This window comes from Ixodes scapularis, unplaced genomic scaffold (assembly GCF_016920785.2).
Source record: "Ixodes scapularis isolate PalLabHiFi unplaced genomic scaffold, ASM1692078v2 PGA_scaffold6__148_contigs__length_123643588, whole genome shotgun sequence".
Taxonomy (NCBI): domain Eukaryota; kingdom Metazoa; phylum Arthropoda; class Arachnida; order Ixodida; family Ixodidae; genus Ixodes; species Ixodes scapularis.
The window spans coordinates 47,707,367-47,721,032 of record NW_024609881.1 but is presented as its reverse complement, the minus strand read 5'-3'; the positions used below and the strand labels follow the sequence as shown (position 1 = coordinate 47,721,032).

At 44.9% G+C, this 13,666-nt stretch overlaps 1 protein-coding gene across 1 annotated transcript; it reads left to right on the top strand.

Annotated features, from left to right (window-relative positions):
* Positions 1-3,591: 3,591 nt before the first annotated feature.
* Positions 3,592-13,662, top strand: LOC121838475. Its single transcript, XM_042294753.1, has 3 exons — positions 3,592-3,612; positions 3,834-4,942; positions 13,587-13,662. The coding sequence occupies exons 1-3, from the start codon at positions 3,592-3,594 to the stop codon at positions 13,660-13,662; spliced, it is 1,206 nt and encodes a 401-aa protein (XP_042150687.1).
* Positions 13,663-13,666: the final 4 nt, after the last annotated feature.

Below are 13,666 nucleotides of genomic sequence, written 5' to 3'. Positions count from 1 at the left end.
CGCCTCTTGGAACCCTGAGTACCACGTGACTCGCGCCGAGCCGCTCTGTCGGCCATCTTGTCGGCAAAACACGAGGTTCAAAGGATTGCGCTACTCTGCTCCGTAGGAGCTATATAGTGCTCTAGGTACAGTCGGGAGCAAAAGTTTGCGGGGCGCGGGAGCGCGTGCCGAAATGCATCGCCGCGCCATCCGACGGCGCGCCGCCGCATTAAGGAGACACGGTTTGCGCATGCGCGCCCTTCGTGCTCGCAAACATGTCTCTTTCGCTCGTTTCTTTTCGACGCGCTCCTGATAACAAGAGTCAGCGCCAGGCGCGTGTGTTAGCGCTTCGCTGGCTGTCTACTGCGCCTCTGCTTCAGCCGTCTCAGCCATAGAGTTATTATAATGTACGCTAGAGGTTCAACTGGCGCTAGTGTGCTGCTGCAAATTGAAGCAGACAGCAACCAGTCAGATATTGACTTCCGGTAATGCATTTCTATGGGAAAAAGCGAGTACATTTTCTCGCTGCGCTCAATTATAAGAGCAAATATCACGAATATTTCGTACGTACTAGGCATATTGGAACATTTCTCAGTCACGCAGATGAAATAATTGGTCAGTTACGGCGTTTTTATTTGAAATTCGTGGCATGAAAAACGGTGCTAAAACCGCTTCGTACATGTATTTATGTGCACTGTCGGACACTGTTAGCGCGAACACGGCGTCGGCGCTTTCCACCATGGGGGATATACGTGTCAAACGAACGAAGGACATGTGGAAAACCAAGAGAGACAGCAAGAACTACGCAGTAACACTGGATAAGTAACTCCTTGTGCACGCAGACGATCAAAATAAATTGAAAGCCACGTAGTATAGTCCGATTTGCCATAAATAAGTACTGCTTTATTCTTTCTGGTCATGAATATGTGCGAACATGCACGTTCTGGGTTGAAATCATCAACCGCACGCTCCAAATCTCTGCAAATAGGGAGAAGTCCGAGAACAGGTGCCCGATAAAAACTGTCTGACATAGGAAATAATAAAAAAGACACCTTTCGTAGCCCACGTACTTTATTTTTTACATTCGAAAGTTCTTTAACCGAACGTAAAGATGCAAGACGGAGTCATTTTTATAGAGTGACAGGACGGGCATATTAGCAATATATAAGCGCCACCGGAATGCTAGCCAACCTTGAACACACTCTACACTCCTCTCGGTCGTTAGTTTGCTTAGAATCGTCGCTCGTTTTTACATACCTGCCATAAAACAGAGGTTTGGGCCTGAAATATAGCGAAGCTTAACATCGCTCAGTAGTAAAGAAAAATGCTGTAATTAAAACAATTACACTTTTACAATATTAATGAAGGTACATACTATCATTTACAACCGATATAACAGAAGTTGTTTATGTTATTTTCTGGCGAAGAGACAAAATTCACGCGCGTTTTCCCATAGGAATGCACGGGAGCACCGCAAAAGTAGACTGGTTGCTGTCTGCTTCACTTTGCCTCCCGGAAGTCACATAGACACTAGCGCCAGTTGAACCTCTAGCGTACATTATAATAACTCTATGGTCTCAGCCACCGCGCTTTGTCACTGAGCTCGCGTGTGTGTGTGTGTGTGTGTGGGGGGGGGGGGGGGGGGGGGGGGGTAGCCAGCCAATACCACCTAGAACACAAGGCCTGCGCGTTTCCTCCTCTAAACGTCATCACTAGTAGATCCCCCGAGCGCCCCCTAGGTAGCCCGGATGAGCGCCGTCGTCTGCTACATCGTCTGCTAGAGCGGTTGACAGCACTGCCGCTGTATCGTCAGACGCTCGACCCGCGAAGGTCGAAAAAATCGGATGAAATGCCGTTCCACTGCTGCGTGAAAAATTGCCAAGGAAATAAGCACAAGTCTTATAGTTCAGTGCCAGTTTTTTCGTTCCCGACCGATGAAACCCGAAGGCAGCAGTGGCTGCAAGCACTGCCGAAGGAGAGTGTAGTGTCCGAACGCTCAAAGGTGCGCACGTAGTACATTCAAGCATTGGCTCTTCTGCCTCTTTAGTTGAAGAACTACGAGGTTACACTGATAGAAACTTCTTTTCGTATTCGACACGAGATGGGATCTCGATAAGGACGGGCGAGGAAATGCACGTATACAGTTTGTTTTATTGAAGTTTTTTTTTTTTTTTTTTTTTTTCCTTCTCTTGTTTATTGACGTAAGAGCGCACTCGCGAACTCGGCAGGTACATCTGCAAACTGACGTTCTGTCGCAATTTGGGCTTACTATACCCACCGTTCACGAAGAAAGTGTAGCTTCCGCAGTGCTGCAGCGCCAAGTTACTGACGACATCGTCGGCGTGATGCTGATCATACAGTCGAGCTGCGAGCCGATCAGAAAGTTTCAACGTCGCACAGAAAAATTGACGCGGGGTACGATATGTAATTTCGCAACCTTTTCAGAGCACCACGGTACAGGAATTGCATATTCAGTGCTTAATGGCGCATATGACAACCGGTTCAGTGTAACTTCGCGCACGGCACATATATGCAGCACGAATGTCGAAGTCGAGGAGACTTGCATTCGTAACGTAGCGTAAGAAAACGCTGCCCTGTGAATGGGTCCTACCGGGCAGCTGTTTCGATGTTGCGTGCCGGCAACGTTCGAAATACGGACTCCACTAAATCGAAGCGTAGTCCTCATGTTTTGATCGTGTTTTTCTTGTTTTGAACGGTGTCCCGTGCGAGCGAATTAAGAAAAAGCTAGAGACGCGTGCCCAACCAGCCCAACGCTCTGCGCATTCCGGTCTCGCACGTGCGTTCATACAGTGCAGGCACTTTTCTACGCTACAGGCTCATTCCTCAGGGGTAGTCCCAACAGTGCACAATCACTGCAGAGAACACCTTCACCTCTTTTATAGTTCCTTTGTAGTCATGCACTCCTCTCTACCCCAAGAAAAACACTGAAGTATTATATTCCACGTGACTTTAGTAATCTGTGAAATTAAAAGCTGAATATTTGATGAGAGAGAATATCAAAACAACTGCTAGTTAGAGTTGTCGCTGCCCGAGGAGTCCAACTGGAACCCCAACTAAGGTGCCAGGTTCGGCCAGGTTCGATTGACGCATGGTTAGATGAACTTATGGAACAAGAAAAAAAAAAAGAGGAAAAAAATGGGAGAAAAGGGGACAAACTTACATTATATTTATTATTAGGCATATATTATTTATAATTATAGTATAATTCACCAATAAGCTCAACTCAAGCCCGTAATTTACGGTGGACGGGATATGCTGAATGATGTAGGCCACCAGCAATATAAACTTCTCTGCTTAACTAACATACAGTGCACAGAGCATTCACAGAGCACTCCAGTACAGTAAAAACAAATGTAGCTTTGATACACCAGCATTCAAAATGGAAATAATATATATAAGCACCTCGATTACTTAGTTTTGTTTTATATGTACAACTCTCCTTATTCACTCTTTCTTGCACTACTTGAAATGTAGTGCAAATATATGGCACTCATCTATGCTTTTACATCATTTGAAGGACAATCTACTAGCTTCCTTCGCTAAAGGGTCAGTTTGGATTGAGGAAATATATTGATGCCTTCAGTGGCGAACATGCGTTATAAAAAGCTAACCGTAAATCAAGAACAACTATCTAAAATTCAATAATGCCAGAAATTTTATTGTCAAAAAAGAAAAAAAGTGGAGACATTTTTTTTCGTAACAGGCAATGAAACAGTCAAATGCCTCACTACAATCACTACAAAATTATTTCACATTCTTCACCAAATTCTACAGCTGCTTTGGCTACCACATAACAGCAGTCACATGAAACAGTCATACTTTCTTTATTGTAGGTGTGTGCAGCACACTTTGAAGACAGATTCGTGATCACGTCAACACAGTACACAGACCCCAGAACCGGAGCAGTCCTCCAAGCCCGTCTCGATAGACCGAGACTTTCCAACAATGCTGTGCCGACAATATTTGCCTGCAGCACCTCTTCACTGCCCCAAGAACCACCACTGGCAGAGCCACCTGAAAAGAGACCAAGAGAACCCAATGAGGAAAATGATATCTCATTTGACCAACTCATAGACCAAATTCAAGACATCAATGCTACTCCCTTCTGGAACTGCATTCAAAACGACCAAGGTGTTACATTCCTGAACATCAACCAAGACCCCAACAACGCCCCACAGCTGAAGTACTCCGTTACTGTGAAGCCTGACTTAACGGTATCAGTATACTGTTACAGCACAAAGACAACCAAGCTTTCAGGCGCCTTTTGGATACCGACCACCATCACCAGTCTGAAAACGCTGGTTGACCTGCTCGACAACATCAGAGCATTCGACAAGTCGGCCACATCATCTGGCACCAGCAAGAAGAAGGACGCCATTCTTGGACTCATCCTGTCGTTACTTGATGACCTCAGGAATGACAATGAAGTTCAGGACATCGCAGACGCGCTGGCATTTTTGTGCCAACAGGTAGATGTGCTCCTGAGAAAAAAGCCCAAGTATGCACCAGACTTTCTCATTTTTGCAAGCCTCATATACACCATTTCGCCACACGCGTACAAGTTTATGAGGGGCACCTCCCGTATCATGCTGCCACATCCCTCTACGATCAGGAGACTGTGTTCCAACCAACAGCTGAACCCCTCAACAGAGCAAGACGATGAACAGCTTCTGTCTTACATAAAAAAGCAAAGTGAACACCTTGAGGATCACGAAAAAGTTGCCACCCTCATGTTGGATGAAGTACATTTAAAACCTTACATCGATTATAAGGGAGGAAATGTCCAAGGCAGCTCTGCCAACTCATGCAAAGCAGCACGAACAGCACATGTGTTCATGATACAGAGCCTGTTGTCATCCAACAAAGATGTCGTACATGTCCTCCCTGTGTGCCAGATAGATGCCCAACAGCTGCACTGCTTCGTGAAGAAAATTATTCTAAGGCTAGAGGCACTACACTCTAAGAAAAAAGGGAGGAGAAAGGTAGCAAAAGCGACTGTTCCTCCTTGTTGCGGACAAGTTGCCCAGAGAAGGGAGGAACGGAAGTTCACATGAAAGGAGGAGGACGAGTTCCTCCTTGTTCAGTTGGCGCAGGGGTAGAACATCGCGCTACTGACCAAGTGGTCAACGGTTCGATCCCCGGGAAAGTGGTTTTCTTTTTTGTTTTTTTTGTTTTTTGTAAAGTTTTTTTTTTATTTTTGTTTATCAAAACACACATAAACAAACCCATACCGATGAAAGGAAAATTAAAGTCCTTATTATTCTCCGAGACGTTTTCCTCCTCCAGGCAGACCGGAGAAAGCTTTCGCCCTCCCGATCCATCTTTCGGTTTCGTTTTTCGAGCAGATCGCGCACGTTGTTTAATAAATTAATGTTGAGTTGATTGAGCTTCAGCGGCAGCGAAGGCCGCCTGTAATTCCGTCTTCTAGTCCAAACGTGCAGAACATTTCGGTTGCATTGACGTTTTTACCACTAATTTTATCAAACGAGCTAATGAAGCCGCTAGAAACAGCGAAGTTCCGGAGCAGTGCCAGCAGTGCTACATACACTGGGTAAGACGGTCGTCTCTAATTTGCGGGACACACGCGGAACTACAGCAGCGAAACCACGAGGAACTGTGTCGACGTTTTCGACGTTATGGAAATCGCGGGAACTGCGTCCAAGGAAGGCAGGTTTTCCTGCCGGCTGCCTGGGTGCCTTCCGTGCTGAGTTCGGTTCCGTTGTCCCGTGCCGAGTGCCAACCGGCGTTCAACGTGATTCTTCTGCGTGTCAGCAACATCGTCAACGTGGTTCTGTATTTCTTCGTGTCAGCGACATCGTGATGGCAGTGTTGTGGGTTGTGAACAGAAGACTGGAATTATCGCCGATGTGACCGTGTGTTCGCGTATCAGTGGTGTAACAACAAGACGAGATGACGTAAACTGTCGGGCATTGATGCCGCTGGTCGGGCCGTTATCGGAGGGGCCGGGGTGTCGCAGGATGACATTCCGCTTTACATTAAAGAGTTTAAAACCACTTGAGGGATTAGGTGCAGTCGATCGACGTGTGGATAGTCATGTTGGAACGCTGGTCTGAACGGTAAGCTCCTATCGTACAGTGGCCAATGTGACTGTCGGTCCCCGAGAGCGATTGCGCTCTGGGGAAAAGACAACACTACGAAAGTATGACTGAAAGTACGTATATTTATAATGGAAGTTTAGCATTAAAAAAAAAGACAGGCAAAATCGAAAAAAAAAAAACAAAAAACGCTATCCTTTATTTTACTGTTTAAATATATTACGGTTCCTGTAGAAACTGCCCTTAAGTGGCGCGCTGGGATGAGCGCTAGAAGTTTTCGAGCTCGCAGCGGCGCAGCTCCGTACACTTAACAGTTGTCGGAAGTCGCGGCTTTGACTGCATTCAAGTTGATCGAAAAGCGATTTCTGTGCCCGTGAAGCATCACTTTCAGCTGAGTGGATATCCGCTCTGCAGAGATTAATTCAAGACGGCAATTGCAGCTTTGCGCGAACAGCACAAATAGAAAAACGAACACTACAATATAAATACTGGCTACGAAGGGCCATGCGGGAAAACAAACTCATGGCTTGGAACCACATTGGAGCGGCTTGATTTATTGGCTTTCAAATAATTATGGCATGATCGAGCGTCTTCTTTTTAATAAGAGATTCATCCCCTGAGCCATTAAAAATAGCCTCAGATGTATGACATTGCTGAAAAAAAAAATGAACATGTTCGGAATACTTTTTTTTGCTTAGAGAGTCACCGAAAAATTTCGTACGTTCAAAACGACCACTATAAAAGACGGAAACGCAGGGCTCGGTAGTAGTGATCGGGGTAGTGTGCTGTTGTATTGATGTTTGTATGTGCGATGCCTGTGTATGCGTTCAATATATGTTGACCTGATGTTTGTAGTGTACGCAACGTGTCTACATGTGTTAGAGATTCCGAAGAAAAGGAAACGCAATTGAGGCGTAAGAAAGTAAAAATATTTTTTTTTGTAAAACATGAATTGGGCGGTACCTAGCGCCACCTAGCCTAGCTACGTGCGATTACTCTGCTTGACCCTGCCATCTGGTGGCAAGCGATTTAACATCCTTTTACGCTACGCGGCTACGCCATAATTTCGTGTTACCGTGCTGAGATAAGCCAAGAGGTTGCTTCGGATTTGCTTTTTTTTGAGAGCGGCTTTTGGTTTTGCGGGCGAATGATTTTCACTCCTCCGTGATGTGCGGTTGACGCTACGGTTGACGAAGGAATTGTGGCTCGAGGAATAGCAAAGGTAGGACATAAAGTGCGCGAACTGAGTGCCGGTTGTCTCCGTTGAACATCGCAGTGCTGACGATGAGAAGACTGAGTGACTGCATGCTTTCGAAACGTAAGTTTCTTTACTGCAGGGGTAAAGAAACTTCGGAAATAAATACAGTTCGCGGAAAGCTCGTGTTACGTTTTTATTTCCTGCTCTTCTCGCTTCGTGCAATAGACTTAGTGTTCTCGTTAAGCCTTACCGAGCTCGATTTGCTCGATTCGTGGCCGCCATAATGAGATGCAGTCGACGGAGGAACTTTTCCTCCCCTGCTTAAAGGGACACTGACAGGGTATTTATGCTCGCCGAGGTTTTTAGTTGTACGTGACATATGAGAGCTCAACTACCCAGAACAGAATTTGCGGCTCGAAATTCGGTTTCTTTCCGCCCGAAAACCGCCGATCAAGAACTGGCCGGTTCGAGTCTCGCTCACTCTCTTTTCCGCGATCACGGGCCGTTTTCTAAGGTATCGATGCGACCACCAAATTTAATCAAAGTCGTGGGTCACTGAAGGCAAACACTCAGTATTAAAAATAGAAAAAAATATGAAACCCATTTTTTGTGGCTTCTAAAAAGCTGCAAATACGTTGATTGAAAAAAAAAGTTCCACAGACAACCGGAAGCATTCTGTGCGTGCGTCGTTTCGCGTATCGTGGGACTCGCAGGGGCGGCGATGGCAGCGGACGACGGGCTTGGGACCTCTATTTCAGAACTGTCGTTCGCGGTACCGGCGAATTTTGTCTGCTTTTAAAAGAGAAATTTGGGACTAATCAAAAGAATTGGTATTCATCTTGTACGACACGCCCGACCACCAAGCCGATTTGCACGAAGACGTCGCCGAGCCGTCGCTCCCTTCTCGTGGCTGAAGACATCGCTCGTGCAAACGTCAAGCACGACGTGTCTACTTCGAGTTGAATATGCACGCGTACGATTTCTTTACTAGGTGAGAATGTCGCCAATGCGTGGTGCATCCCGACTTCGACCCGGGAGTGCTTTTGCTAGAGGAAAATCGGCAGCAAACTTCTTACACTTTATTGGCTGAATTATCACCAAGGAGAGAAACCCCAGTTTGGTATGCCCTAGTAGCTCAGTGGGAAAGACATCCGCTTCGCACGCGGTAGGACCGGGTTCGATCCCTCGTAAAACTTTTGTTTTTGTTTTTTTCAAATATTTTTTTTTTATGTTTACATTTCTTTTTTTTTACAATTATCATCGAAGAAACAAAAAAAAAAAAGAAACAAATGTTGTGGACGACACGTCGCTGAATTAAATGGTATGGGATTTCCTTTTTGACACCTGCGAACTCAATGTAATCACTTTCCACAAAATGCAAGGAGCATATAAATCAGCGTCCGCATTCCGAGGCGCCCGTAAATGGTCTACAGGAATTGCAGCCAGCCATTGGTCCCGATCCCGTTGATCTTTCGGAAACTCTGTCGCACAATGCCACTTCTGTTTCGGACGCAGGACATGTGAGCCAGCTCTTCACGCAACATCTTGGGTGTATTCTTTTCGGAGCCGATCAAAATTCACCACGGGCACTCACTACTCATCTCCAACTCCTCAATGTACAAAACAACTCATCTTGGAGTACAGAACGACGAGCGGAACATACATAACTGCAAAAGAATCCCACGGCGAACAGTTCCCGTACGCCGCATGTCGTCTGCTACCGGGAAGGAGAAAAAAAAAAAAGCACACGGTCGGGTGTAGCCACGTGACTTCCGCCGCTCACTCTCTTCTCTCCACTTCTCCGACCTCCGTCGGGTTTCGGTTTCGGTTTCGCGCAGTTGCGTCTTTTGGCTTTATTAAAAAAATACGCTACTCTGTTGCAAAATATTAATTGGGTAGTCCTCCGACACCATAATGAAGCGCCTGGCAAAAAATTAAAAAAAAATTTTGGGGGGTGTCAGTGTCCCTTTAAGGGACGAAAGTTTCTCCCTTTCTGAAGGAACATATGTGTCAAGAGCGTTCCTCCCTTTAAGGAGGACTATACTGACCCTTTTTTCTAAGAGTGTAGGATTCAAGATCATCGCCGTCGTAACCGACAATAATGCCATCAACCGCAAGATGATGTCACAATTCGCCACCCACGCCAAATTCAATATGGTCTACAGCCACCCAGCAGACACAGACAGGCCCCTCTTTTTCATCGTGGACCCTGTACACTTGTTGAAATGCATTCGCAACAACTGGCTGAGCCAAGGAACTCCTGGAAAGTGCTTCGCATTCCCAAGCTTCGAAAGCATCGAAACGGCGACTCCTGCCACATCACAACAACAAGCTTCATTTGATGCCTTGAGGGAGTTACAGCTTCACGAGACTGACCAACTGGCTAAGTTTGGCTACGGACTCAGTGCCAAGGCGCTTGACGCAGGACACTTGGCCACGACCTCGGCATCCGCGCGCTTTTGTTATTCTCTAAAACGTCGATTCGCTCAATTATTACTCTCCGCTAAAACGTCATTCGCTCAGGTGATATGGACTCAAAGCAATGGTTGTCGGAAAACTATATTTGGTCCCTGCCTACCAGTCACCGTGGTTGCATGACGTCGGGTGTTGCCGTGCCCACGTTGCTGCGGATATGGCGCTTTCTAAACTGAAACGTAAGGACCTCCGCAAGGTCATCAACATTCCTGTTATTGTTTAAATTACGCTACTACAAAAATCCTTCTTTAACTCAGACTGCTGTGTCGAAGTATTCATTACCTAGGTTTCTCTCGGTGGGCTTTCTTTCGAGAGGGACCCGGGTACATAAAAAAATCTACCGGAAAAGAAAGTTGGTGAAGAGAACTGAGCTAAAGCAAAGAAGGCAATGTCTGCACGCTGAACCCGCACAGCGCGTTTGTTCGTCTCAAGTTCAGTCGTTCCACAAAGCGCTCCAAAAACTTTTTCACCCTGGCTCGCCATGTCTTGCATCGACGCGCTCAGGCTCTTTTTTTTTTTTTTTTTCGGTGTATTTAGCTTGTATCTCGTCTGCAGGCCTGGCAAGCACGCGCTGCTGGACAGTTACATTTTGCGTACTATTTTGGGAACCAGTTGGCGAGGGAGCGGAGTGGCATGGTTTCGGTTTCGATCGAACAGCCATCTCCGCTCGCGCGACGAAGCACATGCCACTGCAAGCTGCCGAAGTTGCCCTCACGTGCATGCGAACATTATTGCACGAGAGAGGCACCAGCCGGGTCGCTTGCAATCCATTGCTTTACGTTTGCTTATTTTAACGAAAATCTGGCACGTCGGGAACAGTAAAATGTTGGCAAGCGGTTTTACATAATTGCTTGGCAACGCCTGCAGCGGGACGTCTCAATGTCTCTTTGGAGACATTGAAATTGGACATTCATTACTTGTCGAAGGCAAAGCGAGGCTTGCAGCAGCCTTTCAGAAAGTTTCGAAAAGCGAAACGAAAAGCACCCGCTAGTCGTAATGCAACTTTTTCTTGTGTACAGTTCCGCATTGCACTGCAGTAGTTTGGTGTTTGATCAGTTGGAGACTACTTTGCTTTATTATATTATATAACTAGTAAACCTAATGCTGTGATATTTTCTATTAAGCTGGTCATTTTCAAATAAATTTTAATATGTGCAGTTTGACTCTTGTTTATCGATAGCGGGTACGTACATATATGTTTATCATTTAACTGAAGCATTGCAAAATGTGTCATGTCATTGGCATTTCAGTTCACATGTTGAAAGACTCAGAGCTGGTCTAACTTGACCGTAACTTGTTTATTGCGGCGAGCAAAGTGCCTTTCATCTGTCCAGCACTTAAAAAAATATTTATATTTTTCTAAGAATATTTGCTTTAAAAGCCACTTTTGCTGCTCCAAAACACTGATTTGGCTGCTCCAAAACAAAGTTTTGGCTGCTCCAAAGGCCAATTTTGCTGCTCCAAAACACTGTTTTGTCTGCTCCGAAAGGTGCTCCAGAAGTGCTTAGGCCAATCACATCACTGAGATCGGGAAAACCTAACAAGTTTGTTCCGTAGCGAAATATCTGACCGAAGACGAACGTCCCTCGAACGGTCTGGGTTTTTGTTCACAGGGAGAGGAAGATTCCGTGGGCAGTGCTTTCCTTGAAGCGACCAACGGCAATTGGAGCTGGAAAACCCCGATGTCTCCCCGATTACTAGCTTGAAACAGAGCCCAAATTTTAATGCGTTAGCGTTAAAGGGCTCGTAATACGCTAAAATATAAAATAAATGAATGTAAAACTGAGTAGATTTGTAAATTTAACCAGAAAAAACCAGAATTTGGGAATGTTTTTACAAAAAAACAATTTCTCCCCGATTATGGGTTGAAAAATAACACTCAATTTTCACCTTCCAAATTAAAAAAATAAAAAAGATAAAAAATATATATATATATATATATATATATATATATATATATATATATATATATATATATATATATATATATATATATATATATATATATATATATATATATATATATATGTAAAACCCGAAAACGAACAACCCTATTTATACATGATTAGTCGCATGTATCACGGTGCTGTGTGTAAACAATGTTTGGTTAGAAAAACAAGCATTGTGATTGCCGCTCGGTGTTTCTATAAAAGATAGACTGAAAGAGATTGTCCTAAAACTTCCGTGACATTTTCAAAATTTCAGCTCAGTTGTGTCGTCCTTATATATACAGGGTGAAACAAGGAGACGGCAGGCTCTTTAAATCGACCGGAAAATTCGGTTTCTTAACCGATCGCGCTACGACTTTGTGCAGCATTGCCCAAAGATGGTGATTTTTTTTTTTTTTTTGTAAAATTTGCGAAGAGCGAATTTACCCGAGGAAAAAGTAAATAAAGAAAAAGGCTTAGCTCCTATTGAAACACAGCGACGCCACCGGTCTGCCAATAACACGGCGCCGTTTCGCACGGGAGACAAGAGATGGCGCAAGCGGTTGCGACGCCAACTGCCGCCAACGAACGGGCAGACAACGCTGAGAGCCGGCCCCTTTGCAGACAAGGAACTGCAGTTACTTGCTGTTACCGCGCCTGTCTTTTTTGTTTCTGTGATTGTCGCCGCCTGCGGAACGTGCGCCGCTTTTGAGTCGAAAATATCGTCTGCAAAAAATACCTGCTCTCGGCGCCGTATCCCAGTTCGTTGGCGTAAGGGACTTTACGTTGGCGGCGTTTGTTGCGCCATCTCTTGTCTCCCGTGCGAAACAGCGCCGTATTGTTTGCAGACCGGTGGCGTCGCTGCGTTTCCATAGGAGTTAAGCCTTTTTGTTTCTTTACTTTTTCCTCAGGTAAGCTCGCTCTTCGCAAATTCTACAAAAAAAAAAAAAAAATGTATGCACCATCTGCGGGCAACTCTGCACAAAGTCGTAGCGCGATAGGTTAAGAAACCGAATTTTCCGGTCGATTTAAAGAGCCTGCCGTCTCCTTGTTTCACCCTATATATATATATATATATATATATATATATATACAGCACGTATTTCGTAAACCATATTTCATGATATATATGGTTACGAGGTGCCCATTTCATGATTTTATGAACTGTAATTAATTCCTTAGTTCAAGGACACAATTGATTTAACTTTTAATACTGCAGCACAAAGTTGTACCAATCATGGGTATTTTATGTGACCTACTACACTTCGCCACAACATTTTATACCGTGTAAATAGATCAGATTGAACTTTAGCATTTTGTTTAAACACGAAGAAAGGACAGGAAAAGACGGTATCCTTCTAAATTTCAAGCTGATCTATTTACAGAAATGTACCAACAACCTCAACTCTCTAGTGTTGTACTTAACGATTTTGTTTTAGGTAAAATATATGTGACTCGTAAACAAAGGGACGTTGAGTCGTGCGAACACGAAGTTATGTACACTAACCCTTTCCCCAAATCTTTGGCAGCTCGTTGCTTGTCGGCCTGGCTACAGTGTAGCCTGGCAATAAAGACCTCAACGTGTTGAAAGTCGAAAGATGTTTGTCCTGTCCGTCGTCTTTGTCTGACTCTTCCGTATATTTTTGAAAACAAGTCTGGTGAGGAACCGGCTGGAACGCTAAGTACTTTCTCACCACAGAGCCGGTCACATGATTTCTAAATCCCTCTTCAGGAGGGATTTTGTGCCGGGAGAGATACCCACATTGATCAGCAAACGGGAATAGGCTAAAAGTGGTACAGCACTCACTAAATGTCTCGCCTACAACCGAGACACCAGACGCCGAATGCGGCTATTTAACTTCCGGCTGTCTATAAACATTCACTCAAAACAATTACTTTTCTATATATTTTTGTGGTTTCTATCTTTAGGGCTATAATCGCCCAAATATCACTAAAGTGTCTGCTCAGTATAGTACCGGTGCCTTTACTTGTGGCAGGGACTTAGTTTT